Here is a 26,507-nt window from a genome sequence, read left to right on the forward strand (position 1 = left end):
ATAAAGGGCATCTGAGAGTTCATTAGGCCAACAGGCTGTGTCTGTGCATTAACCCTCCCCAGGCACCCCCTGCCTGCCCTCCCCAGCTCTCCAACAGTCAACGTCTGGCCTGGGTTTTGCCTTTTTAACCCAAAGCAGCACCCATCCACATGAGATTTTCTCTGGTGAATACATCTGTCTCCCTCTCCTTTCTCTGCCACCCTACATCTCAGTGAGAAGAGGCATAGGACTAGGGAAATGGGGAGAAAGTCGGGTTTCGTGGGTACCCACTGTGTATCAGGTGTGTGTGGACAGTGTACATGCATCAGAGGCAGTGGTAGGAAGGCCTTCCTCTGTGCCAGGCACTGCCTTCACACGGTTCCTCTGCTGGCTGAGGCAATAAGGGTGCCAACCCCATGAGGTTGCACCACATCATACTCTGTGTCTTCTCAGGACACCCCTCACAGCACAACAGGTCTCATCCACAGCAGAGAAATGGAGACTGCCCAGATCTAAAAGGAACAGAGGCAAGATTCAAATCCAGCAGAATGAGACTCTAGATGCAGGGGTGTGGAGCCCAAATGCAGAAGTCCCTTGCCTTAAGGAAGTCCCCTAAAATGCCATCTGCGTCAAACAGGAGGCCCCTTCTCTGGGCAAGACGTGTGGTCCAGCCTCTTCCCTCTGGAGCTCACCTTCAAGGCCTTTCTTGCTTTATCAGTGTGTCTTCACACCTCTCATCTGTGTACCTGGGGGACCCTGCCCAGCCTCTTCTGTTCCTCTCTTTATCTGTGTAGCCCGGAACCAAACACAGCACCTGGCACACAGCAGCATCCCAGCAATGATTCTTGAATGTAAAATAAGGGTTAGTGGAAAGACCGATGTATGTGCTGTGGGAAATAAGGAGCAGCCCTGTAGGGGGGAAGGGTGCTCATACATGCAGGGTTTGGAGAGGAGCTTGGTGTGTGTATTTTGGGGAGAGGTGGGGCCGTGTATGCAGGGGAGAGGGTAGCTCTCTCTGCCACTCACCACACATTTGGTTTTGGGATGCAAAGTCTGAACCAGATCCCAGTGGCAATAGGATGGTGGCGAATGGGGAGGCTGCTCCATGACCTCTTTGCCATCATGAGAGGCTGTGCAACTGGTACTAGACTTATTAGCTGGTAATCAAGACTATGTTGGTGAGTGCCTGGGGGCCAGGGTCTGATCCACTTTGTGCTCATAGCAATCCCCTAAAAGGTCTATTGGTGTGGATTGACATGTTCATTCAACAGAAGGGTCCTACCTGGAGCAAGCTCAGTTCAGATCAGCTATTCCAATACAATCTGACAATGATGTGGAAGCCCAGAGATGGGGCCCCAAGCCATCTGGAGTGGCACAGTCAGGGACGGCTTCTTGGAGGAGTAGACTAAGTGAGGAGAAAGGTAAGAGAAAGCCATTCAAGTGGGGGCAATTGATGGAGCAAAGGCATTTAGGCTGGAGATAGAGTTTGGGAGTCTCAGCATTTCCAAAGGTAACAGAAGCCATGGGAATGAAAGGCCACTGAGAAGGGACCAGAGAGAGAGGAGAGCCTAGAGAACAGAGTCCCCAGAGGTAGCAGTGGGGAGTTTCTGGAATTTCAGGAATTGGGGTTCCTCCCACACAAGGCCAGGGATGAGAGGACAAGCAGGGGGCCAGGGTGGACCTGTGGTTCCTCCCTGAGAGGATGTCAGGATTCTGGGCTCAGCACCCCTGCAAGGAGGGAACTCCTAAGCTTCCTGGGCCACATCAGAGGCAGTCTGGGAAGGCTGGGGCCCAGCCAATGGCCGTACTGGGTGCAGCTCCTCCTCTTCCTAGGCCAGCGACACACCCAGGCTGAGACTCGCTCACAGGCTCTGTCCCAGGAACAGGCTTCTCCAAACACCCTCTCTGGTTCTGACATGAGTTCCAGGTGCCTGCTGAGACCACTGCCGGCTGTTGGGAGCCAGTACCCGGAGAGCCCTGAGGAGTAGCCACTCAGGTAAGGTCATCTATATCCAAATGTACTCTATCCCTAGGTACACCTGAGAGAGGGAAACTTCTCTGGTGGGAAGTGGAAGGAGGAGGCTTGGACGCATCCACCACCTGATGGTGGAAGAGTAAAGGGCTCTTCCTGCCTCTGCTCTGAGTTTTTCCCACTCTCCCCAACTGAGCAGAGGTGGAAGCCAGGGGCTGAGGACAGGCATTCACAGGGGAACGCAGAGCTGGGCAGGCAAGCGAGCGGGCAGGTGAGCGGGGCAGGCGGAGCTGCTCTGCCTGGGCCTGTTCAGCCCTACCCTGCCCCACCCCAGGTGGGCTGGGCCTAGACTCCTGGGAGCTTAGGGCTGGAGCCTCCCTGATTGTTCCCTGAGAAGCTGCCAGGAATCCACCCACTTTAGGCAGGACTGAGCAAAGACAAGCTGATGATTCAGAGCTGGGCTCCCACATCCAAGTGAAGGGTATTGTAGACAGAACCATGAGGAGATAGGGTAGGGAGAAGAGACAACCTAGCCTCCCTCAGCCAGGACCCACCTGGTATAAGAGGGAGTGGGCACAGAACAGGCACCCAGGAAGCTTTCCAGGAAAGGGGCCCAGGCCCAGCATGTGGGTTCTGGAGCCAGCCTGCCTGAGTTCAAATCCCACCTCTGCTACTTACCAGTTGTATAACAGTGAGCAAATTAATTAACCCCTTTGCGTTCCACTTTTCTCACCTGTAAATTAGGAATAAAAAATATCACACACTTTCCTATAGTTGTTGCTGTATTGATTCATGCAAAGTGCTCAGAACAGTGCCTGGCGCTGCATAGACATCCAACAAATATTGGCTCTTTCCTCTGCCCTGCTCAGCTGCTACAGGGAGTCAGGACAGCATGTTACCTTCAGTCTGGACCAAAGTCGGAAGGGCATCAGGAACACCTTAAAGCAAAATGTGCAGAGAGACTCCCTGAGATCCTGGGGGCCCCGTAAGGTGGGACTGGTGAATGGGTTCCCCCAAGAACCAGCCAGAGGAATTCCGAGAGAGGAAGTGGGCACCCCTCACTCTGAACAGCAGTCACGTTTCTTAAATGGAGGTAAATCTGATCCCTGTGTATCTAGCACACCAAACTCACTCAGCAGCAGAAGAAACGAAAGCAGCGTTTCCCATCTTAGTGTCTTGACAAGGCCGTTCCACACGATGATGACGATGGGTTCTGTGGCCAAAGGAGTTTGGACAATGCTACATATTCTGTCCCCCTTTCAGAGATTCACAAGGAAAAGTCGTCAGCATGGTCAAGTAAAGGGACCTATTTACCTTTGCAAACGCAATGTTTGCCTACCTTTTTCAAACACAGATTCCTTTTCTCTCACTACGGTAGCCAGCCTATGGAACAGGATTCCATAGAACACCAATTTGGGAAACACTGTATTACCAGATTATGCTAGGAAGTTCATTGTAGAAAAAGAACCATTGGCCACTATATTATCTTTCAGCTGGATTGCCATTGGCCTTGCTTCAAGTGAGTTGCACACGAGCAGAACACTGCCTGGATAATTTAACTGAGTGTTAGACCAGGTGGGAGGTTGGGGATAAGTTTCCAACCTCTCCAACCTCATCCTCCAAGTCAAGAAAAAGGAAAAGAGCAGGTTCTTCTTGGGAGAAGCTGTCTAGAGGGAAAGAGCAGTGCGCAGAAAGGAGAGAAGTCTTCCCAGGGCTCAGCCCCCTGAAGAGGAGGGCCAGGGTTGAAACAGAGGCAGAAGGCAGGATGTTCAACCTCCTTATGGCTTCGTTCTGCAGGACTGCAACCCCAGGGCCCTGGGAGGAATGAGTTGTCCCTGGCCCCACCTTCACCCACTTTATGGGTAAGAGTTGGGTTCCAGACTTAACTACTTAGGCTCAAATTCCAGCTCTGCACATAATAGTTGTGTAAACTTGTAAAACCCCTGTACACCTCAGTTTCCTCCATCTGTAAAATGGGTCAACAACAGAACCAAGCTCCTCTGTAGCTGTGAGGATCAGATATGATGACATGTTTCTGTAAAATGTTGAGTGAGTACTCTATAAATGTAGGACATTATTATCATTCCCCTGCAGCAGCAGCAGCAGCCAACGCCTGGGTCCACCATGAACTGGGGGATCTTCGAGGGGCTCCTAAGCGGGGTCAACAAGTACTCCACAGCCTTCGGGCGCATCTGGCTATCTCTGGTCTTTATCTTCCGAGTGCTGGTGTACCTGGTGACAGCTGAGCGTGTGTGGAGTGACGATCACAAGGATTTTGACTGTAACACCCGCCAGCCAGGCTGCTCCAACGTCTGCTTCGATGAGTTCTTCCCCGTGTCCCATGTGCGCCTCTGGGCCCTGCAGCTCATCCTGGTCACGTGCCCCTCGCTGCTGGTGGTCATGCACGTGGCTTACCGGGAGGCACGGGAGAAGAAGCACCAAGAGGCAGAGGGGGAGGGTTGTGGGCGCCTCTACCTGAACCCCGGCAAGAAGCGGGGTGGGCTCTGGTGGACGTACGTCTGCAGCCTGGTGTTCAAGGCCGGCGTAGACGTCATCTTCCTGTATGTGTTCCACTTGTTCTACCCCAAATACACCCTCCCCCCCGTGGTCAAGTGCCACGCGGCTCCGTGTCCCAACACGGTGGACTGCTTCATCTCCAAGCCCTCAGAGAAGAACATCTTCACTCTCTTTATGGTCATCACGGCTGCCATTTGCATCCTGCTCAACCTCGTGGAGCTGGCTTACCTGGTGAGCAAGAGGTGCCGTGAGTGCCTGGCAGCGAGGAAAGCCAGGGCCACCAGCTCCAATTCCTGCAAACAAAACGACCTCCTCTCAGGCGACCTCATTTTCCTGGGCTCAGACACTCACCCTCCTCTCTTACCAGGCTGCCCTCAAAACTACGTGAAGAAAACCATCCTGTGAGGGGCTGCCTGCACTGGGCAGACGGGGCAGGCCTGGGTTGGGAGGGCCCGGCGTCCCTCGTGGTTACAGCCTTAGGGGTAGGAGGCTCCTGCCACCTGCCCCAGCTGTGTGGCCTTGGGCACCTCAGTGTGCTTTTGTATAAAATGTAAATGGTGAGGCCTACCTCATAGGTTTGTTGCTATGAGAAGGAGTTTAATTAGAGAACAGACGTGCAAGCAAGCAACTTCAATGTGTGGGACCCACAGTCAGAGCTTAATAAAAACCAACTCCTCCAGCCCTGGCTGGTGTGGCTCAGTTTGTTGGAGTGTTGTCCCACATCTGAAGGGTTTGATTCCCAGTCAGGGCACATACCTAGGTTGTGGGTTTGATCCCCAGTCCCAGTGCATATGATCCCTGGTCCAGACGAACATGGGAGAAAACCAATCAATGCTTATCTCTTGCACTGATGTTTCTCTCTCTCCCTCCCTTCTGCCCTCTCTCTCTAAGAGCAATGAAAAAATATTCTCAGACTCTGGCTTGTGTGGCTTAGTGGATTGAGTGCCAACCTGAAAACCAAAATATTGCCAGTTCAATTCCCAGGTAGGGCACATGCCTGGATGGGAGGGGCACATGGCTGGGCCCCCAGTTGGAGGGGTGCAAGAGGCAACCAATCAATGTATCTGTAGCACATTGGTGTTTCTCTCCCTCTTTCTCCCTGCCATCCCCTCTCTCTAAATAAATAAGCCCATTTTTAAAAAATGTTCTCAGGTGAGGATTAAAAAAAAAAGTTGACTCCTCCACTGATTCATGGCGTCCTTTGGTCCTTTGGCTTTTGAGACCCTTATCAGGTCATTGGGTCACTCTCTCTGCCCCTGCAGAGAATTGTACTTGGTCCAGCCAGGTAAGGGGCCTTCCTCTCCTCCAGAAAGGGTCCCCAGCACTCCTGGAGTCATGCTGCTTTTTCATGCCTTTATCACCAGTTGTAATTTTAGGCCTATGGGTTGTCTGCAAAAAGAATGGATCTTAGTAATGGGAAGTGGCATTCAGCAATAGAAAGTCCATGAACTTTGAGTCAGAACCCTTGCATTCAAGCCCAAGTTTCTCTGGGTCTCTGGGAAAGTGACGTCAGCCCCTCTCTAAAATGGGTTAATACTACTGAGTCTGTGGGGTTGTAGCAAGGACCCAGTGAGTTCATGAGGTTGTGGATGGGGTTAGCCGTCTGTGAAAGGCCACATAAATGTTAATCACTGGTATTAGGAAGTGCTAGAGAAATGCTTGTGGGAAATGAGGAAGAGGAGCCCCTCCCTGGCTACACATTAACCTTCACTGCCCCAAGGCCCCTTGGCAGCACCCCCTGCTTCACACTCCGACTTCCCTGGAGGCCTGCCCCGGAGCACCAGGCCCATGGGGATGAACATGAGGCTGTGCCTGGTCCCCTGACACCTGGGGCATTTCATGCTGCCAACCTTGTCTCCACCAGGGCAGTGGGGTTCCTTTGTCCAGAAGAACCAAGTCTTCTTGGTCCCATCCCCTCCCATCCCCTATACAGCTCACCAGCAGCCCAAGCTTGAGTCCCTGGAGATGTCCCCACAAGGTGGGTGTGACCCTGGGCTGAATCAAGATTGCACCTTTCCATAAATGTCAGCCGCTGAGGGCTTCAGAACCAGGCTTTCAGAGAAATGGGCAGGAGAGAGGCCTGGACAGTGGGACAGAGGGCAAAGGTGACGGGAAGGGGACAGGGTCAATGCCATTGTTGTTGACCTGGGCCTGGGGAATGAGGATTCCAGGCTTTTGCCCCCCTCACTGCAGTTTCACCCACATACCTGCCAGACCAGGGGGCCAGACCTGGCCATGCCCAGCCAGCCTGAAGAGAAGGCGTAGGCCAGGAGAGAAGAGCCTCGGGTGTTTGCTCTGAATATGTGCCCGGGGAAGTCCGCCCGCCAGCCTGCCCAACTGCTCACTCTCCCTGGCTCATTGGCTCATAAAGCCCCACCCAGCAGGGAAGTAAAGAACAAAAGCTGCCTTTGGGAGGCCCTCAAACAGACGGACCAGACCAGGGACCAGAGAGGGGCTGCTGGACCGAAGACAGGTAAGGATCAAATTGGGCACGAGGCTGGGCTGGGAAGCAGGTACCAGGGAGGCTGAGAATCCCCACTGCGGATCACTGGGAAAAACCCGGGGAAGTCCTGAAGAGGGAAAGGAAAGTCCTTCCAGACTGAAGGGAGGACGGAGGACCAGAGGACAGACAGAAAGAGGGAGAGTCAGGAGATGTGAGGTTTCGACTTGGTCTAGCAAACGTCTACGGCGTGTTCTCTGGGCCACGCCCAGGGCTGAGTGCCGGAGAAATAGAGGTGATGAGAGAAGAGGGCTGCCCTCCAGAAGCCAGCAGTCTGGCACAGAAGCCAGGTAAACAGACAACTGGAATATCAATGATGCATGAAAGATGGAAGAAGTTGCTCAGAAAACTGTCCCAAGGGCATGAGGTCTGAAGATGCTGGGATCTGAGTCAGGGACAGAGGAGGGGCCAGGGTCAGCGATGGCACAGGAAGGCTCTCCAGGCAGGGGGTGTGGTGGGTAGAGCACACAGCCCAGGGGCCTGAATGGAAATGATAGACCTGGCCCTTCCTCTGTCGGAGGAGAAGGGGATGCCCCTGAGAGAAAAGGTAAATGGGTGGAGGACCCTGCCAGAGCCGGAATTCTGCCTCTGTCACTGCGCCAGTCCCTCCCTAAAGGCAGAATGTTTGGAATTCCAGAGGAACCCACTGTGGTCAGGACAGTAAGTGACCGTAACCAGCACCCATGGCAGGGGGGTGTCGCTGGGGTGGGTGGAGGGGCACAGGCAGGAAGATACCAGCCACCGTGGTACCAAAGAGAGAGCCTGTCTGGTTTGGGACGGAAAGTCAAGAAGGGCATGTCCTGGGGCCAGAGAGGAGGGACAACAATGGATGTCACTCAGACATCTGCCTCAGAGCTGAAACAAACGCGCCCGGTTCAGGTCATGGCTCACGTGGGTGCTCAGTAAAAGTTGGGGGAAACTGGAGGATAAAGACAGACGCCCCTGCTCTCCTACCCTGGCCCAGCCCTGGCAGCCAGTGGGAGAGTGGCTCAGCCAATCCACACCTTCTTCCTACTTCTTTACAAGTCAGTGACCCACAGCGCTAAAACTTGGAGTCAAAGAGGTTGGCAGTCACATCCATGCAGGAGAATTATTCTTCATGTGTGTCTATAACTTTATAGAATAAACTATCCCCTGATTTTGGAACTGGAAGGTGGAAGTTCAAGACCAGCTCTGCCACTTGCAGCTGCGGGGCCTTGGGCGGGTGCCTCTAGGGGCCTTAGCTCACTGCCCCGTGAACTGGGGATAATGGCAACCTCTGCCCCACCGAGTCATTGGGGGTAAAGGCATGAGGACACAGTGGTTGTAAAACTGTTTTGCCAATCACACCTTTAATAAAGGACACCCATTTCCAGGTTCTTCCAGGCCTCGTGGCCCCCAGGCCTGAGCGGGCGCACACAGGTGTACACTGTCCACGTGAGGAGCCGTCACCATGAATTGGGCCTCCCTGCAGGGCCTCCTGAGTGGGGTGAACAAGTACTCCACAGCGCTGGGCCGCATCTGGCTGTCCGTGGTGTTCATCTTCCGGGTGCTGGTGTTCGTGGTGGCGGCTGAGGACGTGTGGGACGACGAGCAGAAGGACTTCGTCTGCAACACCAAGCAGCCTGGCTGCCCCAACGTCTGCTATGATGAGTTCTTCCCCGTGTCCCATGTGCGCCTCTGGGCCCTGCAGCTCATCCTGGTCACGTGCCCTTCGCTGCTGGTGGTCATGCATGTGGCCTACCGTGAAGAGCGAGAGCGGAGGCACCGCAAGAAACATGGACCCAACGCCCAGGCCCTGTATGACAACCCAAACAAGAAGCGGGGCGGGCTCTGGTGGACATACCTCCTGACCCTCATCTTTAAGGCCGCTGTGGACTCTGGCTTTCTCTACGCCTTTCACGTCCTCTACCAGGGGCATTACGACATGCCCCGCGTGGTGGCCTGCTCCCAGGCACCCTGTCCCCACACGGTGGACTGCTTCATCTCCCGACCCACCGAGAAGAAGATCTTCACCTACTTTATGGTGGCCACCGCTGTGGTCTGCATCCTGCTCAACCTCAGTGAGGTCATCTACCTGGTGAGCAAGAGGTGCCTGGAGATTTTTAGCTCCAAGCGCCAGTGGTCTCGGCACCAGAGTCGCCTGCATGATTCGTGCCCACCGTATGCCCTCTCCCAGGCAGAGCACCCCCAGGATGGGAACTCTGTCCTAATGAAGGCCAGGTCGGCCTCGGTGGATACAGGTGGGTATCCATAACCTGTGAAGCTGGCAACTGGACCACCATGTCCCCCACCTGCTCCCCAAGGCCACGGCAGGGCAGTGGCACTTTCTGCAGCAGGGCATGTAAGGAAAGTGGTTCTGGGGCTCAGGAAGCCTATTTCGGGGCCAGTACTGGGGAACAGTTGTGTCTCAGGGTTCTGAGCCCCAGGGGAAGGTGGTTGAATGGCAAGGATTTTATACGTGGTAATAGGGTATGTCGAAAAACCTTAATAAATATGATTTTCTCAGTATTTTGCAGTCAAGGTGGCAAATGATGGGTAGGAAAGCAGGGGGTGTATGATGGACTGCTCTGGGCACCTGAGTCCTAGAACGTCAGATCTTGTTACACCCATTACACACCACACACACACACTCTCATACTCACATACACAGCGTGCCCCCAGGACGTGGTGGGGAATACCAAAAGGCAGAGGCCGTTCTAGGGGGTTTCTAGACTCTCTAACCAGCTGGCCAGGGCAGGAGAGGGACTCCGGGAGACTCGGTGCTCAGCATGTCTGTTCTCAGAGAATGCTGCTTAGGAAGCAACATGCTTAGGAGACCCCTGCCTCCCCTACCCAGGCCCTGGCCCTCTCTGACCCTGCCCAACAGAGTCAAAGGTGGGTGAATGCCCTCTGAGAGTGGGAGGCAAGGGCCCAGCGAAGGTGGGATGGTGCTGAGCACAAGTCCAAAGTGGCAAGGAGGCATGTCCCCACGGGCCAGGGACCTATGGAGAGTGCCCAGGGACTTGATGGGTCTTCAAGTTTCAGGAATTTTCCTTCTCTTTCCTAGATACACATCCCCTCATTCTCCCCCACCCCCACCCCACCACTCAGACCTTGGCAAGTCCCAAAATCGCACCTCCAGCCTGGACCTGCCTACGTCCCAGAGCCCCCACCAGCTGTCCATGGGACAACCCTCCAGGAGGCCCCCAGGCACCTCCCACTCAGCAGCCCCAAACCTGCCCTCCTCACAGATCACCCGCCACCCCATGAGTGGCACCGCCATCCACCCAGTTACCCACGCTGGGAGCTGGCCTGACATCCTCTTCTCCCAGCCCCTCACACCCCTCATCCCAGGGCAGCAGCAAATCCCACTGACCCCAGCCCCTCACATGCCTCCTAAGCCTGCCCCCCATTTCCACCCCACAGTCTTAACATCTCCTGGGCCCTCCCCTCTGCCCTCTACTATAAGCACAGGATGGTTTTTCTATATATGAATCTTACCACGTTGTTCCTTCTTTGTTAAAAATTCTTCTACCAGCACCACCCTCCATTGCCCAAACCTGGACCCCTATGACCTCCCTCCCCAATTTGACCTTCTGCTTCCTCCCTCCTTGTACCTACCAGAAATACTGAAGGGCTCGTGGTTCCCCAACCAGACACATCATGCTATGTTATGCCTTGTGCCTATAGACATGCTGTTCCCTCTGCCTGAAACACCCTTCCTCCCTCCTCCAGGGCCCTCCCTAGAACCCCAGGGACAACCTTAACCACCTTCTCCATGAGCCAGCCTTGCTCGTGCCTCTGTTATTCCCCCCAAACTGGAGTGGCTGTTTCTCCCCATCAGTCTGTGAGCACTTCAAGGTCAGGGCAGGACAGGGCAGGACAGGATAGGACACTGAGTCATCTGGGCCGGCTGCCTTTAATAAATGTTTGTTGACTGAGTAAATGGGCTGTGAATTGCTTGGCAGAGGGACTGGGTCATTGATCTGAACTGTCCAACACACCTAGCCCAAGAAGTTCAGCAAAGTAGGGTTTTTGTTTATTTGTTTGTTTGTTTGTCTGTTTTTAATTTTTTAAAAGATTTTATTTATTTATTTTTAGAGAGAGAGAAAGAGAGGGAGAGAAACATCAATGTGCGGACACCTCCCACAAACCTCCCACTGGGGCCCTGGCCCAAAACCCAGGCATGCTCCCCAACTGGGAATCGAACCAGCAACCCCTTGGTTTGCAGGCCAGCATTCAATTCATTGGGCCACACCAGCCAGGGCACAAAGTGTTTTCTCTTTGTTTGTAGGTATGTTTTGTTGCATTATTAACAAAATTCAGCCTAAAGGTCTTATTTATAGATGAGGAAACTTTGGCCTAAGAAGGGGAAGGGACCTTTTGAATCCACACAGATGGGCTGAGCCTGTGGGGGCTGTGTCCCCTGTGGTCTGTGGAGAGCCTCCATGTTCACCTCTGAGTATGGGACAAGATCAGAGAGTCACCCTGTCCATAGGGCCGCGTCCCTGGAAGCAGAGCCAGCAGCAGGAATGTGTGTGCATGTGAAGGAAGGAGCAAGGGAAGCAGGATAGGGGAGAGGCACAGCTGAACAGGGTGTAGGCTAAGAAAACTTGTCCTTGGCCTGAGCCCACAGGATGAGGGGCCTTTGGATCATAGACCCCCACCACAGAGTTGTCCCTCTGGACACAAGGGCATCAGGCTTTGAAATCCCACATCAGTCAATCACTGGTTTCAGGCCACCTGAAGAACAGGGCAGGCAGAAAGGAGTCGGTGGTTCCCACCCACTCAAGATCAATTCTCCAGGGGCAGCTGTAAGCTGTGAGTGAGTAACATTCACAGCAGCTGAGGAACGGGTGTCCCCCAGAAAAGGGGATGTGGGCCCAGCACCAATGCCATCTACTGAACTCCAGGAATCAAGGGCAACTCTGCCTCCAATCCTGGGGAACAACCAGTGGGGAACCAGATGACTCCACACTGTTCAGACCAAGGCAGCTCCCACGTGCGGGCCCGTGGACCAGCCAGAGTCAGCTCCCTCTGAGATCCTAGATTCCCCACTCCAGGGCAAGGGCATCTGGGGACCCAGCTACTCTCACGGCAGTCCTCTTCACGTGTACTGTCCCCAGAGGTCTTGAGCCTGAGCCACTGAGCACTGAGCACAGACGAAGACTGCGCACTGTGGCCAGCCTGAGGGCCCTGCAGGGAGCTGAATAACCCTCTAGGAAACATTTCCATTATCCCACTCTTATCTTCGGTCCTGCCCACACTCTCAAGACCCCCACCCTGCCCTCAGTACCACTCTCAGACCTTTGTACCTCCACCTTCTTGGAAACTCTTTGCTTAGCTTAGGCCTCTGCCATCTTCTGCCAGCCCACATTGCTGCCACCTACTTCTCATTCCTTAGAGACTTGAGCACGTGACTCAGAGTCTCCTGGTATTCTCAGGGCCACGGAGACCACCTGTGTGTCACTCTGTCCTTTTCATTCCATGCACTCCTATTCCTTCATGACCTCCTCCTCCACTCCATTTATCTTCCCACTCACAGGGCCACACCCTGGATTTCATCTTCACCCAGAACTGCTCCACTTCTAGAACCTTCCGATCGATGACTTCAAATTCACAAATATTTATTGTTCACTTTCATGTGATAAGCCCCCTACTAGATGCTGAGAGGATTCATCTGAGAAGAATCAGACACAGTCCCTGACTTCATGGAGCTTCCATTCCATGAAGAGAAAAGCTGCTAAACTCATGGTGTGCTGGGAAGCACAGGGGTGCTGGGAGAGGGGGAAGGTGGATCCAACACCAGGCATCCAGGAAAAGGTTCCCTGAGACTTCTTAAGCTGACACCTAGAAAAAAGAGGAGGATTTTGCCAAACAAAGTAGAGAGGGGACTCCGGGCAGAAGGGATAGCCCATGAAAGGCCTAGAAAGTGAGAGTAAACCAGGTGAGGGGTCAGGCTGAAGTAGACAGAGGCTAGGTCACACAGTGCTTTCTTTGTAAAGCCCTGTTAATGTTTTTGGACTTGATCCTAAGGACAATGCAAAGTCACTGGAGAGATTCAGCACAGAAGTGACGCAATGTAATTTGCAGTATCTGTGGTTAGCAGGGTTGTCTATTTGGAATCTGACACTAATAATCCAAGTGAGAAGCCATAGTAGCCTAAACTAGGGTGTGCACAGTGGGGATGGAAAGACATAGTTGGATTTAAGAAATGTTTGCAAGATATAATCAAAAAGACTGGTGAGTTGATTGGGTGTGGGGATCAGTTAGAGACAGGAAACAAAGACACCCAAGTTTCTGGCTCTGGGTGGTGGAGCATTTACCCAGGGGAGGAGCAGGTTTCAGACAGGGTTGAGTCTGAGACACAAATAAGCTATCCTCTCTATCTCCTCTCATTCATGGACCATCTCAGCACTCAGCTCCTTGTGTCTCTTTACTATTATGCTTATTATCATTCGTGATGCCTTCACATCCAACACCCTGACCTCTCAGGTCCTTGATTTCCTTGCTTCTAACAATCTTTTTCTCCACCCATTGAACTGACCCACATGAGTGCTCACACCCTACACCTTTTCTGCACCAAGAGCTGCATCATCTCCTATGTACCCAGCTCACTCACTCTGGTTCCCACTCTAGCAATCCTTCTGCCCTGTCTGCTGACCACCACTATTTCACCATCCATCACCACTTCACACTCTCCTTTCCATTCCCATCTTGGATTCCAGGGGCCCCCAGGTAAGTGCTGACTTGTAGATATCCTCCACTCCTTCACCTTGTGGTGCTTCTGTAATTACTCACCAGGCAGGACCCTAACTCTAAGTAAGCCCAAGCACCTGTTCCAGAGCACCTGGAGAATAATACAACAGGACAGAAAGATTTCAATGGAAACTTCTGACTACAAAGCTCAAGTGGGCACTCAGCACCTCTAAGAAGTTCTTAACTTTCCTAACACTTTAACACTATTCTCAAAGATGACTAGGTCATGCCTTTTCCTCTTTCCCTAGACCTCTGACATCTATTCTCCAAATCTTCCATTTTGGCTGACAGCCAGGCATTGTATGCTCCTGGGAAATAGAGGCAATAGGCAAGCACTAATTTATCCACCCCCACCAAGTCTGCCATCCTCCTGGCATGAGTGCCCGTTCACTCTGCCTTCCCCCCCGGTAACACGGATGAGGTGTCCCTCTCTGGGTGCATCCCCTCTGCTTGGATGCTGGGCCCCCCCACCTCTTGCTTGCTCTGGCCTGGGTTCCACAGTTGTTGCCTCACAATCCCCGTTCTGTAAATGCACTTTAATGTTTTCCTCTCTCCCTTTACTTAGTCCCGTCTTAACACAACATCCTTCTCCAGCTACTGGCCCTTTTACAGAAAACAAAATCCTCCAAAAGCTGCTTGTATTTACTGTCTCCACTTTCTCATCACAGTTCCCTCTTCTAGTCAGGACCACTCTTGTCAAGGTCACCAGTGGCCAACAAGCTGCCAAATCAAAATGGTCAGTTCTTCACCCTCAGCTTGCTCCCTCAGCAACATTTGGACATTGAGAGTTCCCTCCTGGACAGCAACTTCCCTTGGCTCCCAGGCAGCACCCTCTCCTGGCCTTTCCCCCACCTCACCGATGGGTCTTTCTCGATCCCCATCGAATGCCTCTCCTTTCCCTTGCTGATCTCTAAATGCAGAATGCCCCAGGACCCAGTTCTCTACCCTCTTTTCTCCTCTGTATATTTACCCATCTGTGATCTCATCTGGTACCATCTATAAAACCACATGTAAACTGATGACACCCACATGTACATGTTGAGACCCAGCCACTCCCATGAGTTTTAGACTCGTGTATCCAAATTCCTACTGGTCATCCAGAATTGAACTCCTAATCCTCCCCACAGATTTATGATGCCTCTCTGCCCTCCCCACCTTGGAAGATGATATCCCCCCTCCACTCAGCTACTCAATTAAAAAACCTGTGTGTCTCTTTCCTCCTAATTATATCCACCATTAATTAGCAAGTCACACTAGATATAATTCAAAAATATGTTCAAAGTCCACTCCCTTCCTACCATCTGTGAGTGCTTCTATCCCAGCCCAAGCCACCTCATTGAACACCTGGACACCAGCCCCAGCTGGCTCCCTACCTCCACTCTTGCTCCTCTGAAATTCTTGCTCCGTGTGGCAGCCTGAGAAATCTTTCTATCATGTAAATCAGATCAGTCAATTCACTCCTTGCATAAACCTTCCAAGTGTCTTCTCATCATGGCCATAAGAATGAAAAAAAACCCCAAACTCCTTTCCAAAGCCTGCAAGTCCCTACATGGTTAGGCCTTGGCTACCTCTCCAAACTCATCTCCCTGGGCTCTCCCCTTCCCACAGGCCCTGCCCACACTGGCCTTCTCCTGTCTCAGGGTCTTTGCACTGGCTTCTGCTGGCAACGCTCTCGCCCTAGACCTTCACACAACTGTCTCCTCTGCATTCATGTCTCAACTCAGACACCCTCTCCTCCAGGAGGCCATTACTGACCCACCCTCCCCAGACGAAGCACACACCACACACCATCACTGTCTACCACATAGCCCCATTTTATCTTCTTCGTAGCATTTACTAGTATATACAAAAGTTCTTATTTGTTTACATGTTTATTCTCTGTGTCAATTCACCAGGATGAGCTCCTTGAGAAAAGGGATTCTATCATGTTCCTCTTTTACCCACCAGCATCTAGAACAGTGCTTGACATACAGCACAGAAGGCACTCAATAAAAATGTGTCAACAGGCTGAGTGATTGACACCCAGATGGAAATGTGAAGGAGGCTGTGGGGCAGAAGGGGGAAAAGGACTGGTCAGGAGATATGGATTTGGGAGTTGTCAGCAAAATGCCTGAATATAAGATAAGATTTTGCTCCAAAATTACCTCTTAGGTGGGAAGGATTTGTCTTATATTCAAGTCTTATAAAGTCAACATTATGATACATGCTCTCAATTACTGCCTTTTGAACAACAAAACTCTCTTTGGAGGAAACTCATTAGCCTGAAATAACCTCAATCAATGAGGTTTTGGATTTTCATGGAGGTCTCTTGGCAGAACAAAGAAAAAAGTGGAAACAAACACATTACACATGGATTCAATCATTATTCCTGGGGGTGTTGCAAGTACTGTCTTTTTCAGCAAGCCCATTAAAAAAACTACTTGAACAATAAAGGAAGTGATTATGTTGTGGAGATGATAAATACACACCTACCAGATGATTTGTTTTGAATTTATGCAAACCTCGTGTTATGCAACCAGGCTTTTGTGGCAAAGAATAAAGTTCCCAGCATCATACCCAGTTTGAAAAAGTGTATGTCACCAATATTTGCGCAAAAATAAAGTTTGTGTGTTCTGTAAAAGGTTAATTTTGATGGACAAATCTCTAACAACATTGACTCAGGTGTTAAAGAAAAACGTTAAAAGCTTAAGTAAAATTGCTTCATGAAATATGAGTCAAGAAAAAATAATACATCTACTACACTGTTTAGATATGTGATTTTTTTAATGCATAGCAAACTAAGTTAATAAATTATTTCAACCATGCTAAAGTTTATGTGTTCCAATCAGCCCCAAAACTTTTTGGAGGGCCTCCTCATTGGAGGGAATACAGGGACTGCTTTTTATCTGGAGTCATTTTAGATTTGGGCTTCTATAGTGAATGGTAACATAAGCCTTGAAAGTGGCGGGTACTGAACAGGGACTTTGGGGGAGAGATGAGAAGATGCTACAAGGTGCAGGCTTAAAGGCCAGTTAGAGTGGGCGCAAGCCAGCAGAAAGGAGACTATGGGGTAAACTGATATCATAGGCACCAAGAGAATAGGATGTCACAGCCAAGGAATATGATGCCACAGAAGCCAAAAGAAAAGTGTTCTGGAGAAGTTTCTAAAATTAGGACGTTCTAGAAGAGGCGTGTCTAGAGAAGCAGAAAGCGATCATGAGGGTCGAACTGCCATAAGTCCAAACAGATGGGCTGTAAAGTGCTCACCAGGTGAATGAAGATGCTCACTGATATCCATGGCAGGACGATCATCATAGAGAACCACATGCCAGTGAAAAGAGGGGACAGGGAGGGCCAAGCAAGCAGTGACAGCAAGTATGGACAACTGATTGGAAAATGGCTGCAAGAAGCAGAGAAAATGGATGAGTGTTCGTTGCAAGGGAATGGAGGCAGTCGAGAAAAAAAATTTTACACTGAGAGAGAATTGGCAATATTTAAATGATGGTGAGATAAATTCAGTAGAGGAGAAAGAAGGTCAAGGGCTCCGAGAGAGCCAGAGGGACTGAGATGCAGAGCCCAGATGGAGGCTCAGGCTGCAACAGGAAAACCACAGGTGGGCTATCGTAACGGGAGGGAAGGAGGAAACAGTGAGACAGGTGAGACAGGTGCAGGTCATCCCACTCTTATCCACAGCTTCTCTCCCACTTAGCTCTTTCCTCAACATCTGTTCATGTTTGTTCAACAGATCAACAGGCAACCTCCTATATAGGCACCTCTCTACACTCTCTCCCCACCTCTCTACACTCTCCAGTCTTTTCAACCTCTAACTCTCTCCGGCTCTCTCAGCATTCGAGCATGCTCACATCTCTCCCATCCAAATGAGAAATAAAAAAAAGCTGCCCCTGGACATCCTCAGACCACCCCCGCTAGGTATTTGGGTGCAGAGAGAACTTAGCTTGTGAAAACAACCTTCCTGACCTCATGTGTTCCGCAGCTCCCTCCTTATCCCTCTTGGCTTTCACCACTGTGCCCTCTGAAACAGAGGTCTGCACTTATTACCGCAACTTCCTTGCCTCCCACCCACCCCACCAGCTATGGTCCAGTCTCTGCCCCACCACCCCACTCAAACAACCCTGCCCTTGCCCAGTGCGCCTACGATTCCTTTGTCACTAAGCCCAGTGGGTACTTCCAGTCCTTGTCTTGTACAAGGAGCCATTTAACAGAGTAGATGGCCTTCCTTCTTGAACCTCTTCCAAGTGCCATCAACATTTTATGCATTCTGCCCACTCAGAATCCCTCTAAACTGGGGTGCTAAAGGCAACTGCCTGTCATGCGTCCTGGCCCCTCAACCTCAGAGTGAATATGTGCTCCAGGTGAGGCCACTCAGTGTTCTTCCCCAGGTTACTTGAGTCATTTGTAAGGGAAGCATGTGGTGCAAAATTGGGAAGGTGTGAGCTCAGAGTTGCTGGTGACCATGAGCTAAGCTTTGTGCAAAAGCCCATCAGTACTTGGAGAGAGAGAAACCAACAGGTGAGACAATCAGGAGAGAGGTCCTAGACACACCCAGACACATCCAGACCTGACTCCAGCCAGGAACTTCCAGATCCCTGAGGTGTTCCTGCCCTTCCCTTCTTTCTACAAACCAATCAATTCCCCTTTGTGCCCAAATGCATCCAGGCTGGATTTTTGTCTTCTGCATTCTAGAGCACTAATTAACACACCCAGGCTTCACGAACATCACGCATCTAGGTTCCTGCCCGTCAACCCCTCCTCAATCTCCTTCAACACCCCCACGCCCACCCTTCCATGGGGAGGTCCTCAGGGCTCTGTCCCAGATTATCCACTCTCTTCAGTCTCCACACCCTCCCTGGGTGAGTCTTCATTACCACCTGGGCACTGCTGACACCCAAATCATCCCTCTTCTGTCTTTTTAAAAATGTTTGTATTGTGACCAAATATACATAACATGAAGTTACCATTTTCACCATTTTTAAGCGTACAATTCAGTAAGGTTAATTGCATTAACAATGTTGTACAGCCATCACCACCATTTCCAGAACTTTTTCATCACCCCTAACGAATACTCTGTACCCTTTAAACAATAACCCCTCCATCTAGCTCCTGGTAACCTCTAACGACTCACTGTCTCTTTGAATTTGCCTATTGTAGATATTTCATATAAGTGAAATCATATGCTACCTTTATTTTTGTGTTTGACTTATCTCACTTGGCATAATGTTTTCATGATTTATCCATACTGCAGTATGTATCAGAACTTGATTCTCTTTCATGACTGAATAATATTCTCTTGTATGGATTCGCCACATTTGTTTACCCATCCCTCCTTTGTGGACATTTGTCCTGGCTATTGTGAACAGTGCTATGAGGAACATTCATGTACAAGTATTGGTTTGAATCCCTGTTTCCAGATCTTTCAGGTACACATCTAGACATGGATTTGCAGGGTCATACAGTAATTCCATGTTTGACTTTCTGAGGAGCCACCAAACTTTCTGCAGCAGCTGCACCATTTTGCATTTGCACCCACAATGCACAAGGGTACCCATTGTTCTCTTTCCTGAGGCCCACTACCCTGCATCCAGCTGCCCCTGGACATCCTCAGACCACCCCAGCTAGGTATTTGGATGCAGAGAGAACTTAGCTTGTGAAAACAACCAGTCTTGAACCACACCCAACATCTGAGGCTCTGGGAGGCTAGGTGTCAGGCCCTAGGTGAGGCCCAGGGATGGAGTGTGGGATGGGGCGAAACTGTCTGCTGTGTACTTTCATCATCAGAGAGGGTTTTTTACAGGTCATGTCAGAAAGCCCCGATGGCCTTGGCCAAATGGCTGGATTGGACTATCATTTACAAATACACATGTCATTTAGCCAGCTCCAGACACAACGACCCCATCATTTTCTTCCGCCGCTCCAACCTGCTCCTGTCCTTATGCCCCCAGCTCAGCTTGTGCCAAACCCTCTGCTCAGGTGCCTATGTCAAGACCTCTCCAATTTACAAGAATGGAGAGTTCAGGGACCACAGCCCTGCAGCCCAGACCCAGTCTAGGCTCTGCTCCCCGATGTCCAGAGCCCGTCACCTCCTCAGCCGAGGGCCAAGGCTCCAGAAGCTCCCACACTGCAGATGGCAGGCTGATTTCAGGCACATTGCATTTGCTTCACCCCCAGCTGGCTTCCCCAGCCACCCCGATACCCCACACCCTGGCAGCTTGAAGGACAGCCAAAGAAAGTAGCCTCTCCCATCCAAGAGAGAGCAAAGGCTGGTGAGGCCAGACAGCCAATCCTTTAGTACCAGGGGTTTTGGCCCATGGGCAAGGAGGGGAAACAGATGAGGCTCGGTCAGTAAAGACTTCCTGGAGGAGGGAAGGTGGCCAGGGAGGAACTTCCAGAGGGTACGAGGATGGGATGCTAAGCTAGAAGGGAAGTGATGGAACAGCTGCTGTGTGCTGGCCTGGAACAGGAGCCTGGTGTGCTTGGTGGGTTTCGGTCACTCATTCTGCAAGTACTTCTGTCTACGAGGTGCCAGGCACTGCTTTAGGTGCTGGGAGGACACCCATGGACAACAGACAAAAATCACTGTCCTCATAGATTCTAGCAATGGGGAAGACAACAAGAAGAATAAGCAAAATATAAAATACATTACATGATTATAAACTAAGGGAAAAATAAAGCAGGAAGCAGGTAAGGGGTGTTGTGTTGTGAGGGGAACTGTGATGTGAGATGGGGAGGCCAGGGGAGGCAGGGAGGGAGCCAGGCAGAGATCTGGGGGAAAGTGCCCCAGACAGAAGGAAGGGCAAGTCCACAGCCACTGAGGCTGGGGAAGACCCCATGTGCACCCAGGAGAGCAAGGAAGCCAATGAGACAGGGCAGCAGGAGAGCCAAGAGGCACAGAAAATGAGGCCAGAATTTTTGTCTGAGGCCTGAGAAGGACAAGCTCACATAGGTTCCTTCAGGCCATCCTGACGCCTTCCGCTGTCACTCTGAGTACCAAGAAGCCAATGGTGCCTTTCAAACAGAAAGGGGTGTGGTCTCCTCTGTGGCTTTGTTAGCAACAGATGAATGGGGGCAAGAGATAAAGCAGGGGGACCAGTTCCGGGCTATGCAATAATGCGGGGGAAAATGATTCATGGCTTAAATGTTAACAGGATAACATGAATGTGAGAAGTGGCCAGATTCTGAAAATATTTTGAAAGTACCACGGAACTGATTCACTGGCCCTGAATGCCAGGTATGAGAAAAGAGAGTCAACAATGACTCTGAGCTTTGGGCCCTGAACTAGTAGGTGAAAAAAACTGCCATTTACTCAAAGCATAAGGAAGAAGGGGAGGTTGGGGAGGAGAATTAGGAGTAGGTTGCCCGATGAAATACAGGCCACCCAATCAAATGTGAATTCCAGATTAAGAATAAATAAAAAACTATTTTAGCATACATATGTCCCATGTTCTATCTTAAATTCAAATTTAACTAAGCATCTGGTTTGGTGTTTGTTTTGTTTGTTTTATTGTTTTTTTTCTTTGTTCCTAAATCTGGCAACCCTGAGAAGAAAGGAGCTTAATTGGGGACAGGGTAAGGTTGTGATGTCTACTAGATATCCAGAGGGGAGGCTGAGAAGCAGATGCATACAGTGGTCTGGAGTTCAGGGCCATGTCTGGGCTGAAGATAGGTAAGTAGGAGTTCTCAGCCTAATTTTGATATTTCAAGCCTGAGACTGGATGCCATCACCAACAGACTGAATGGAGACAGAGAAGAGAGTCCTAGGCCCTTGGCCCGGGGCATCCCAGCATTTAGAAGTCAGGGAGATCTGGAGGAACCAGCAAAGGAGACTGAGAAAGAAAGCCCAGAAGGGAAGAAAAACCCGGGAGAGTATGATGTTCTGGTGGCCAAAAGCAGCTGGGAGTGCAGGGGAAGATGAGGGTTGAAACTTGACCATGGGATTAGCTATGGGAACCTTGGTGAGAGCAGTTTGGGTGGTCTCTGAGGAGCAAACACCTGACTGGAGTGAATTCAAGAAAGCAGAGAAAGGCAAAAAAAAAAATGGAGATAATGAATCAAGACAACTCTTTTGAGGAGTTTTGCTCTAAAGGAATGGGAAAAAAAGGGGGGCAACTGCTAGAAAAAGCGGGGTTAAGGGGGTTTATTTATTTATTTGTTTGTTCTTAAGATGGAGAAGTACCAGCCTATCTGTTGTAATGGGAAAGATCCCATGAAGAGCAAAAGAGCAGTGATGGAGGGGAAAGACAGGAAGTGGAGGGAGGCCCCGGGTGGGGAGGAGGGTGGGATCCAGTGCACAGGCAGAGTGTTTGAGTCCTGACAGCAGCTTAGAAAACTCATGCATCACCTCCTTTATTCGAGGATAGAGTTGTGCGGGCAGAAGTTGCACGTGACTCGGGGTGTCTTAGAAGGAAAGCAACATTACAGCCTGAGCCTGGGACATCTCTTCCTCCCTAGTCACAGCCCCAGACATGCTGGAGCAAGGCTGGAAGTCCCCTCTGCCTGGCCTGTTTTCCAGTGGGTTCTACCTGCTCCACCTCTCTGCCCAGTGGAAAAGAGGGCCTAGGCCCCTGCTGCACACGCACAAACACAGGGACAATCCCAGCCAGAGAGACAAGGCCCTGCCCCTTCCCAGGAAGCCCCTGCCTGAGGCCAGGGCAGACTTGCAGACACAGGTCTGAGAGCAAGACCAGCCTGGGCCACAGCCTGGGCTGCAAGAAGTACAGAGACAGGCTGAGGACCTGCCACCCCCAGAGAGCAGGTGTGTGTCGGCCCTGAGGGAAGTGGGGGTGGCTGGGACACCTGCCAAGGCCCAGGTAGAGCAGAGCCCTCCCCTGAGGCTGGGGGACGGCCTAGATGGCCTCCCACGCAGCAGTCACCCTGCCCAGGAGCAGGGCTTTGATGTGGGCAGCAGGGCCCCAGAGCCCCTTCCTAGAATGGAAACTCTCCCAGCTCCCTCCAGAACAGGCAAAGGCTGGCTGTTGGGGTCAAAGCCAGACGCCAGGAGTAAGGGGGCAGCATCCAGTAGGGTCTGAACGATCAGACCTAGACAACAAAATCACCGGGTCACCAGAGCAGAACAACCCCGCTGCACACAGAAACACCGCCACCCACCACCACCTCACCCACAGCCGTGACCTCACAAAACCCTAGCAGCCACCTCCACAACCCCACACATTCACAACCACCCACACCAAACACACATGCGCACACCATGCGCTGCCCCTTTAACACACAACTACCCAATCTCGAGTACAAACAGCTCTCACACACAACCCTATGTGCAGCCGACATGTACTTTACATGTATCAATCGTAACTGGGTGCCGGCTACTCCCAGGCCCTGTCGATGGAGCAGGAGCATAACCAGCGAGCTCACCGCTCTCCGGGAGGCAATTTCAGAGGGGCCTCTGAAGAGTGACTGCTGAGAAGTGGGGTGAGATAGCTTCAGAGGGGGTGACCAGCCAATCCTCTACAAGAAGCTGAGACCTTGGTGAGGAGGGGGAGGAGCCTGCCAGGTGAAGAGCAGGTCAGGTGGAGGGAACAGCAAATGCAAAGGCCAGAGGCTGGACTGTACCAAGGCTAGTGTGACCGGTGAGCAGAGATCAAGGGGACATGGGGTAGGAGGCGAGGCAGGATCAGGCTACTTGGGGCTTTGCACACCAGTGTCAGGAGAGTGGGTGTTAGTATAAGGTAATGGTAAGTTACCACAAGGTTTTAATAGGGGCACGGCATGGTCTGGCTTTTATTGTTGAAGCACCACTTAGCTAGAAGAAACCATGGGAGAAAGAAATGTTTTTAGTTCTCTGAGTGGGGAAGGCATTTCTAGTTATGAGCAAACCAAGAAACCATAAAAGATAAGATTGATACATTTGACTATATCAAAAAAAGTTTAATTCTATACGTCAAAATACAAGTGTCAAACTGGGAGAGGAGAATCCTTTCTATTTGTACCACTGACAGAAGGCTTATTTCTTTAATATGTAAAGAGTTCCTAGCCCTGGCTGGTGTAGCTCAGTGGATTGAGCACGGGCTGCCAACCAAAATGTCGCAGGTTCGATTCCCAGTCAGGGCACATGCCTGGGTTGCAGGCCATAACCCCCAGCAACCGCACATTGATGTTTCTCTCTCTCTTTCTATCTCCCTCCCTTCCCTCTCTAAAAATAAATAAATAAAATCTTTTAAAAAAAGAGTTCCTAAGAAATAAATGATAAAAAAGTCAATCATCTGATTGAAAAATGAGCAAAGGCAAAGGACAGTTCACAGGAAGAGAAACACAGGCTTTTAAGTGTATGAAAAGATGCTCATTCTCACTCAGGAGAAATGCAAATGGAAACTGTAATGAGATACCACTGGCAAGGATCGTTCAGTTTTATAATGTTCTATATTGGCAAGAATATGAGAAAACAAGCCCTCTCGTGTCTACTGGCAGAGTAAACCGATACATCTGTGGAAGGGAGTTAACAATATTTAACGAAATTTTAAATGAGTCTACAACTTTAACTAAAAATTTCCACTTCTAGAAATACATCTAATGGACATAATAAAAAATGTGATCATCATGCTTTGTCCAAGGATATTTATTGAAAATGTTTTTATAATAGAAGTAAATACAGGATTGGAAACAGCCGTACTTTTTGTTACCATAGAATTGATTGCATATATCATGGTACTTACTCTATTCAGCTGGTGTTTTGGTGGTGGTGGTGGTTGTTTCTGGTTTTGGAGAGGCCGTTTTGTTTTGTTTTGTTTTGTTTTGTTTTTAGGCAGCTCTACCTCTACCGATAAGGGAAAATGGAATACTATTCAGCTCTTTAAAAAAAAGAATGAGCTACTTCACTAGCTACTGAGAACAATGCGCTACACTTTGTTAAACAAACACAGTGAAGTACAGCATGCGTGCACAGCATACCTCCACCAGGTAAATGTGTGAAGGAGAATGTCTTTGTAGTCAGAGATGCACAGTTGATCTCAGGAAGGAAAAACAAGTAACTGGAAACCTCGAGGCCGAGGGGCAGCCCTGGCTACATAGTCTGGAGCTTGGGGAGAAGTCAGGAGTCGTGCTACAAATGTAGGGTCCATCACTGAATGGTCAGTATCAGAAGCCCCGGGACTGGGTGAGCTGACCCAGGAGACAGGTGGCTGAGCCCTGGGACGTGCCCACACAAGACCAGGATGGCAGGCCTCCACAGTACAAGGAAACAGAATATATGGTATCAAGGAAGCCAAAGGAAGAAGGTGTCTTGAGAAGCAAGGGGTGGTCAGCTGTGCAGGTGCTTCTAAAAGCCCAGGAGGACAGGAGTGCAGAGGTGACAATTAGATTTATCATCATGGAGATCCATGGTGACCTTGATGGGGTCGTCTTTAGTGACAGGGTAGGAACAGAAACATTGTTCACATGGGCTGAAGCATGGCCGGGAGGTAAGGAAGTGGGGATCTGGCTTTGCTCTGAAATGCAGCGGAGCAGCAGGTGGTTGGGAGCAGGTGGTGGAGTCAGGGACCCCGTCATACGCATGTGCCCACACCTGCGTGAGCACAGAACCACCTGGACCACCCAGCACTGCTGAGTCTCAGGATGATTTTCAAGGCCATGACCTAGTGAGCGCAGAAGCCTCCAGAGCTGGCTCTGCTCTGATCATCTGTGTGACCCTGGGCAAGTCACCTGACCTCTCTGAGCCTCAGTTTTCTCATTTATAAAAGTGGGAAGGATCACACCATCATCATCTGGCACTATGAAGATGAAATAAAGCCCGTGGGACATGGCCTGGCACGAAGATGTGTCAGAGCTCCCGACGCTGTGTTAGTTCTCTGTCACAGCGACTCTCAACCTTTTCCATCCCACGGCACACATAAACTAGTTACTAGAATGCCACAGCACACCAAAATATATATATATACACATATATATTTGCCGATCTGACAAAAATAGGTATGATTTTGATTCACTAACACTGGACAGCTATTGTTGTGTTGGTTATTGTCTTTTTTTTTTTTTTTATTGACAGTCTAAGGCATTAGTCTAAGATCAGTGCCTGCGACTAACTAGTCAGGTATCACATGTTTTAAAAATTCTTGTGGGTACACAGGTCGAAAATCGCTGCTCTATCACAACGAGTAGGGTGACGGTGTAATTAATCTTTGGGGGCACTTTTGAGAATAAAGGGGTGTGCCGTTAGTTACACCAGAGCCACAGGCGCTGGTGAGCAGTCCTGGGGAAAATGAGTCACTCTTGTGCCGGCAACAGCATCGCTGCGGAGCCTGCGAGCGCCGAAGCCCTGCCTGACTAAGGTGCCCGGACTCCTCAGGGAGCCCAGGGACTCTGGGTTTCCTCCCGCAAGGCTGCGGCTCCAGGGGCTCTCAGTTTCCTAACCGGGGCAAGCTAGTAAACGAAACAAAGCGTCCCAGTCCGCAGGGCCCAGCCAGGTGCAGGCCTGCCTCCCTCGGCAGGGGCACCCACCCACCGCACCCTCCTCCCACAGGATTTGCCCATTGCAGGAGCTCCACGCAACGGCAGGATTCCCTTCGCCCCTTCCCACCGGGGTTCTCCAAGGTGCACGTGCTGCCTCCGAGGAGGACACAGCCTGAGACAGCAGGAGGCCGTGGAGGACCCGTCGCGCTGGCAAGGCAGGTCCCCAAGGGTGCCCCCTCGCGGGGTCGGGGGCCGGGCACGGATGGTGACCTGCAGGGCGTGGGCGCAGTCTCAGCGCGTGGGTGAGTCGTGAATGCAGCCCGTCCCCAGCCACGGCACTGGACGGTTTACAGTGCTTCACGCCCCTAATCTCATTGGAGACTTTGCAACAGCCCTGCCCATGGCCACCGATGCCCCTGCTCA

At 51.0% G+C, this 26,507-nt stretch overlaps 2 protein-coding genes across 3 annotated transcripts; both read left to right on the plus strand.

Annotated features, from left to right (window-relative positions):
• The first annotated feature begins 1,840 nt into the window (after positions 1-1,840).
• GJB5 (gap junction protein beta 5) lies at positions 1,841-5,147 on the plus strand. 2 transcript variants are annotated; one of them, XM_045859301.1, is made up of 2 exons: positions 1,841-1,975; positions 4,046-5,147. In XM_045859301.1, the coding sequence occupies exon 2, from the start codon at positions 4,076-4,078 to the stop codon at positions 4,871-4,873; it is 798 nt and encodes a 265-aa protein (XP_045715257.1). In that variant the 5' UTR covers positions 1,841-1,975; positions 4,046-4,075; the 3' UTR covers positions 4,874-5,147. The 2 variants fall into 2 exon arrangements, with proteins under 2 accessions (XP_045715257.1, XP_045715258.1); XM_045859302.1 differs by having other exon boundaries at positions 4,049-5,147.
• Positions 5,148-6,892: 1,745 nt separating this feature from the next.
• GJB4 (gap junction protein beta 4) lies at positions 6,893-26,466 on the plus strand. The gene is made up of 3 exons (XM_045860041.1): positions 6,893-6,941; positions 8,324-9,190; positions 26,155-26,466. The coding sequence occupies exons 2-3, from the start codon at positions 8,401-8,403 to the stop codon at positions 26,388-26,390; spliced, it is 1,026 nt and encodes a 341-aa protein (XP_045715997.1). The 5' UTR covers positions 6,893-6,941; positions 8,324-8,400; the 3' UTR covers positions 26,391-26,466.
• The last annotated feature ends 41 nt before the right edge of the window (positions 26,467-26,507 follow it).

The sequence above is a fragment of the Phyllostomus hastatus genome, unplaced genomic scaffold (genome assembly GCF_019186645.2).
Source record: "Phyllostomus hastatus isolate PE091 unplaced genomic scaffold, TTU_PhHast_1.1 phas_scaffold_182, whole genome shotgun sequence".
NCBI lineage: Eukaryota > Metazoa > Chordata > Mammalia > Chiroptera > Phyllostomidae > Phyllostomus > Phyllostomus hastatus.